This window comes from Phlebotomus argentipes, unplaced genomic scaffold (assembly GCF_947086385.1).
Source record: "Phlebotomus argentipes unplaced genomic scaffold, Phlebotomus argentipes genome assembly contig_2, whole genome shotgun sequence".
Lineage (NCBI taxonomy): Eukaryota > Metazoa > Arthropoda > Insecta > Diptera > Psychodidae > Phlebotomus > Phlebotomus argentipes.
Window position 1 is genome coordinate 3454905 of NW_026776162.1, and position 6721 is coordinate 3461625.

General features: G+C 44.5%; 1 protein-coding gene across 1 annotated transcript; it reads left to right on the forward strand.

Moving 5' to 3' along the window:
* Positions 1 to 2832: 2832 nt before the first annotated feature.
* LOC132263980 (LIM and SH3 domain protein Lasp) lies at positions 2833 to 5466 on the forward strand. The gene is made up of 7 exons (XM_059764020.1): positions 2833 to 3113; positions 3177 to 3417; positions 3871 to 4641; positions 4698 to 4862; positions 4914 to 4995; positions 5075 to 5141; positions 5201 to 5466. The coding sequence occupies exons 1-6, from the start codon at positions 2885 to 2887 to the stop codon at positions 5075 to 5077; spliced, it is 1491 nt and encodes a 496-aa protein (XP_059620003.1). The 5' UTR covers positions 2833 to 2884; the 3' UTR covers positions 5078 to 5141; positions 5201 to 5466.
* The last annotated feature ends 1255 nt before the right edge of the window (positions 5467 to 6721 follow it).

The following is a 6721-nucleotide window of genomic DNA, read 5'->3' on the forward strand; positions in this document are numbered from 1 at the left end:
ATGACGGGAGGGCGTCCCCAGAGTCAAAATTCGGGCTTGTGTGTACACTCTTACTATGCAGGCGCCAGGTACTCAATTTTCAGTGATTGAGTGACATATACACACACCAAAGGCAATCGCCTCATAAATTCTCAAATGAATTGATTTTGACACGCGAATTGTAGATTACATACACTGATAGTCTCGGTGGTTTCGTGCAATTTTGTCTCCACCACGACAATGTTATACATAACATAATACGTAAACTTGTACGCTCTCTGCACACAGCATTATTATTGCGAATCACGAATTTGTGTCATTCCTCTTTTATGGGCTAAATCTCAAATTTCCCATACGATTACACACGGAAATAGCATGACCACGTTGGGGTGCATTAAATAGGGTCTTTTTTTTAATCTCTCAACACAAATCACTGAAAAGTGTATATTTTGAAAGTGAAATGCACAATTATGGCCTGGAAATTAATATTTTATTTTTCCTGTGTTTGGATTTTAAGCTTTTTTTGCATCATACCCAAAAAGCCACATTCGATATGGATTTTTTTTTGCGAAAACTTATGAAAAGATGCGTGTAAAATGAAATTAAATTTGTTAATTACGCCACATTTTTTCTGTAGGCTATTGGCGCTGTTTTTGCTTGTAGTGGTTTTAATGGAAAATACATATTACTTAAATTAAAAACACCTATTTAGAGCTTATTAAAAGTTACAGTCGGCTTTTGCAAATTAAACCTCATGAATTAATTTTACGGCACTAAACTTTCTCCGTCCAGAGAAAAACTCCTGCACATAATGCAATGTTCCCTGGATTTTGAGGGAAAAAACATGCAATATTGCGCAAAATATAATGCGAAGAGGGAAAATTGAATTGAGGAAAATTAACTATACCACTTACAGTGAGCTAGCGCACTTGCTAGGCGAATTACAAAGTTTTTTGATTAAATAATGGAACTTTTGAGATTTAACGAGCACTTTTGAAATTTGAGCCATAAAAGACGCGCGATAATTTGCATAATTTGCATCACACTCCGCGTGTCTGCCATCAGCAATGAATAAGTGAAAATTGAGAAGTCATTTCCCATTGGCATTACTCTCTTTGAAGTTATGTGAATGCTGTATTAAATATTCCTCGGGCAATTTTTCACAACAACTTCCGTGTGTAACATGCTTTGCTCTCTCGTTGACTTTTTATTTGATACAAATTTTATTCGCTTTAATGGTACACAATTTATTAAATTTACATTCAATCACGGTGTCTCCGAAGAACGCGCAAGTCTCAGAGTGGTATTTTGGGAATTTCCCCAAAAGTTTTTCGGAGCAAACACCGCACGGAAGTCTTGTGCACTAACGCATTGAAAGTTTTCACAGCCTGAGAAATTTCGAATATTTTCTCAACACTTAGTAAAGCGTTCAATTCTCTATTTAAATTCAGAAGTAAGGCAAGAAACCAATATAACTGATGTTCCATGAATTCTTAAATTTAATGAATTTCTCCCGAATAACAGACTGTTATAAACTGATGCTCTTTCTAGTGACCTCTGTCAGTCATTTTAAACATTGCAGAAGCACATAAAGTGGACAAGCATACATGTGCCAGTTTGCAATTAAACAAGCCACTGTTTGCTGACCTCACTCCGTCATCAGTTATGTTTGTGGTGTATGCAAAATTGATTATTTGTGTGCTGAAGTGCACATAAAAACATTCCAGCAAACTTTCCAAATGTATCACCGAAATTTCTTGAAATTGATATTTTATTTGGAAAGTGGTCCACACTCAGCATCTCTCTTTGGCTGGTTATTTGAATTTATTATTGCGAAATGGTTGCTGTGCAGGCGGCCTACACATTGACGCCGGAGAAAACTATTTCTTGCGCCCTACTTGGCAAATGTTCAGCCCCATAACAGAGTCATAAATTCCCAACTTAACTTCTCTCACACTCCCGTCTGGCGCCTCCCGAGAAATATATTTGTAAGAAGAGGCTCTGCTCCTTGGACTCGTGGTGCGGCGGCAGCTGGAATCTCCGAGTGTGGGGCGTGATACATAATCTTACATGCATGCATTTCCTCAGCTGTATTTGTGTACACACTAATTGCCGACCAGAAGCAGACCAAAATTCCAGGAGACATAATTTACTTTCTGGTGGGAAAAGCTCATGCCTTTTCCTCGCTGGAAAGTGTGCGGCACTTAAAAGTTAGTCCTGCAGCGTGAGTGAAAAGTGTTCACCGCGACTCTGGGAGATGTTTTCCAGCAGAGAGCCACACTGGAAAACTTCAATACTTTCTTCATTTTCCACTGATTTCTATGAATTGGCTCAAATAATCTCACCATTCCACTATCAGAAGCTTCTTCGGTCTCGTTTGAATATCCTCACAAGTTGGGAGCAAAAATTAGACAATAAAGAGAATGAGAGTTTGTGAACAAGTATTATGGCGTTGTCACATTACCAGAAAACTTTTACTTTCTTGAGAAGTAGTCCTTTTCTGCACTTTAAATTACGTTTTTTCACTATACTTATGATTATAGACAAGTTGTGATTTGATATGCTTGTAGTTTACTCGAGTATATACTTAACACGTGTTTGAAATTAAAGTTAGGGGTGATGTGAAAATTAGAGGCGAACATTTTCCAGGCAGTTATGAATTTGATTGCAACTTTGTCGGGTTATCGACAGAGGCGGACGAAACGCCAAGAAGCGCTGTTCGGAGCAGCAACACCCTCTGATGCCTTTGCAGCGCGATGCCGTGGGTTGATCGACCTATTTATAATGGAATGTGAGTCACGCACGCGGAGCCCAAAATAGCCCGCCGCGCGTGCGCCGATGCACTCTGCCCGGCAGCCATCACGCAGTTGAGTTGCGCGTGTGGTGAAGAACGTGAGGCCCCGCGATGGCCAGCAAGGAGCCGAAAAAGTGCAAGCGCTGTGACAAGGATGTGTTCCATATGGAGCTCCTTAAGGCGGAGCGCGCCTTCTGGCATCGCGCCTGCTTCAAGTGCGCCGAGTGCGATAAGCAGCTGCGGATGGACACGTACCAGAGCCACGAAGGAGTTCTCTACTGCAAGCCCCACTTTCGAGCCCTCTTCGAGCCGCGCCCCGTCAAGGAGGCCCCAGAGAATGGTGAGTTCGGATAGTGAGAGATTTCACTCATCACTGCACGTCTGCTCAATTTCACTCTCTCAGCGCAACCGCGCAAGCTCGAGGTGATCGTGCGCGAGAATCAGCCGGCTGAGCTGCCGCCGGACGTGGTGCGGTCGAGCGACAAGCCCAGCCTCGGCCTTGAGGACTTGCAGACCGTGAATCTTCGCGCTCGCTACCAGATGTTCGAGAAGGGTGGCCCCGAGAAGGCCCAGCGCTCCGATGCGCCGCCACCCACCAAAGCCGCCGTCAATGCTCGCATTGCGAACTTGGAGACGGGTAAAGGGTGAGTCACAGAAGTCTAGGAACTAAATTCCCGTGCAGTGCACATAAGAAAACTCTCTTCGTTTAACTAAACCAGCACTTCAATTAGGCTACACAGTAATACTTGTTTACTTCGAAGAAGAGGTTTTGCGCAGTCACTCTTTTTAATATTCAGTAGCGTAAAATGCCTTCACTGTGTATATTTTTAATCAAGATTCCTTTTTTCCTCTTCTTTTTATGAATTGCTAGAGAACTCATTTTCAATGGAATTTTGTTTATTTAGGACACTTCGACCTCTAGGCAATATTATGCCTTGGTCAGTGCATGTTCATCTTGAACAGGAAAGCCCACTCAAAGGATATGTATGATGATTAGGAGAAATTTTAGTGACCTTTAGATCTAGCGAGAAAATGCTTTAAAAATTGGATAACTAGAAGCTGAAATGCATTTTCAACATTCCAATTTTCGCTTGTAGAGCTTCGGAGGACGGCGAAGGAGAATCCAGCGAGGAGGAGGGTGGTGGCGGAAATTTCACGGAGCGCCTCGGTGTGCGTGAGATGCGTGACATCCGGCGCCGCTTCGAAGACGGCCACATGGCGCGTGAGGAGCGTCGCGAGGAGCGCAAACAGGAGATCCAGAACATCCGTTCGCGCCTCTTCATGGGCAAGCAGGCGCGCATCAAGGAGATGTATCAGCAGGCCGTGGCCGAGAGCGAGGCGACGACTACTGCGCAGGCCAAAGACGTGACCGTGTGTCAGGAGGCACGTAACATCCGGGAGCGCTTCGAGCGCGGCGAAGTGTTCGCTCAGCGCCAGGCGCCTTCTGGTGACGACGTAAGTGAATTGGTGCAGCACGGATTGGCCAAGGCCAGTCGTAGCATCTTCCAGGAGCTGGACACCGGCGGACCGCCGCCGCCACAGCGGCCGGTGCAGCGATCTGCGTCGCAACTGGTGACGCCGCCGGCGGACGTGCGCAGTGACTCACACCAGGACTCCGTGAAGGTGGAGACGGCTGAAATCGGCTCTCGCTTCCGATTCTTCGAGACATATCAGCCGAAGGAGCATCAGCGGCGGGAGTTCCGCATCACGCCGCCACGTGAAGGCGTCGTGCGCATGCCATCGCCCGAGAAGCCCGAGTACGCCGAGTGGCCGCGTGTGGAACTGGATGACGAGGCGCGCTGCACAGCATCGAAGATGCTCAACATCTTCCGGCAGATGGAATTGGAAGAAGAGTCGCAGGACTCCAGGTTAGTTTACCTCGAAACTATCATGTGTGAATTAATAAATTATCCTTTATCCATAGGCCACCAAAGCAACTCACGCCGGAGCGCAATGGCCAGGAAGCCAAGGCGGCACAGCTGCGATCCAAGTTCGAGAACTGGGACTTTGAGGGTGTTCAGCGCACTCCCAGCACTGTAAAGTTGCTTGAGGATGACGCCGGAGAGTCGCAGATCGAGAGCACGAAGAGGTGAGTTAAAATAACTCGGCTTGCCGTGACTAATTCTGTCATATTTTGCAGCCTTTCGGCCAAATTTGAGTCGCTGCGCGATGAAAGCAACGTCTATCGGTCACGTCAGATGATCAAAGTCAATAGATTTGTGGTAAGTTTGAGTGGTTTGGGTATTGAAGACGGAGGGTTGGAGTGTTGATGGCATAGCAAATGGTTTCCCTCATTTTCAGTGACTGGAGAGTGACGACGATGAAGCTGAAGAGTTGAAGAGGCGATAATAAAGAAGCTAAAGAAATTGTAATGGTTATTGTGTAGTGGCTATAATTTGCTTTTACTTTATCTCTGAACACTTTTAGATATTTGGAGAATCTCTTTGGATTTCCGCCTAGAAGAGTGAAGTGCTCGCATTCGATTACAGCTGAAGTCGTGAATAATTGAGAAGGTGTTCACATGTGAACATTCAATTTTTGAAGTGCTCCATTTCCCCTGTTTCATATCTCAAAGTCAGTACATATTGGTACATATGAATTCAAGATCTGTGAGAGCTTTTCGCCTGTGGTCCCATAAAGTGGGAAAATATTGAGGATATAAAGAATAAAGATGAATGTTTTACTGCAGAAAATCGATTTTTCACAGATTCAGCCAATATATATTACAGATTCTAGAATTACTTCTGCCGCTGACTTATTGACAGTCAACAGAAGCTGCGAGGGAACTCTGTGTGTGTGAATTGTCAGAGATTTCCGCGTGGTATTTGCAAATTACTCACGCCCCATCCCTTCCGGAGTGCGTCCGCAAAACATCCAGAAGCATTCACTCGCAGCATTTCGGGAAAGTGTAAATCCTATTCACGATTGATCTTAGCGACGAATCATTTAGCGTGCAATAGCAATTTTCCCAGCAAATAGCTTTGAGGAGACACAGAGTGAATGCGTAATTGGGCTCGTGGTACACTTTGGATTTATTGCCAGCGATGCCAGGAATATTTGCCAATGTAAATTGCACTTCGAATCGTGCAATTTATTATTATTTGCTATTTATGCGTTCTGAACAGATTCAGGCAGAAAACTGTGGTGCTCACAACATTCTGAATTTGCACTTAAACCATTCAAATGCGTTTAAAGCTATTATGGCAAATCGTGAAATATTTCAAAGATCAGTGAATTTGTAACCGTTTTACAGATTTTCTCTCAAATTCATTTTTCGTAATAATTTGCTCAATCAAAAAAGCTTTCACTGACTCCTTTATGTCTGCTGCAAGGACATTGTTACCCTTGTCGAGAAGGGTAGAAAGAACAAGTGCGCCACCAATTGCGACTAGTATCTGTCTATTGGCTGCGGATGAGCGAAAACATTATTTCATTTCTCTATGGATTCACAAGGGAGAATTTCGTGGCGCGTTGGCGAGAGGAAAAATCGATTGGGCAATCGGTGTGCTCAACTTTGACCCAGAAACCTCCGCTGTGGTGCTCTTTTAAATGCATACTAATTGCATCCTGGCCTTTTAGTGCATGAATACCAAATGACTCTCATCCACGAAAAAGCCATCGAGATACTGTCTTGACGTGGATTTTTTTTTATCCCATCCGGCTTTTGTGCCCTTTGTTTGTATTTTCACAGTGAAAGAGGAAATTTGCGTCACTTATGCTGCGGGCTGGAAAAATATTTATTTTATCAAGAAATAATCCCCCTTTGGAGCGTGACGCTGTGCTTTCTCATAAATAAGGAGCTTTCCGGAAGCGATGGGGCAAAAAAGAAGTTTCCTCCGCGGGCTCCTTCGCAGCCGAAATGCCTCCATTGGAAGCTTTGTTTCCATCGACATCAATCTGCGCTGGAGCCATGTACCTCTCGCTGGAAAATCGGATGGTATAAGTCAG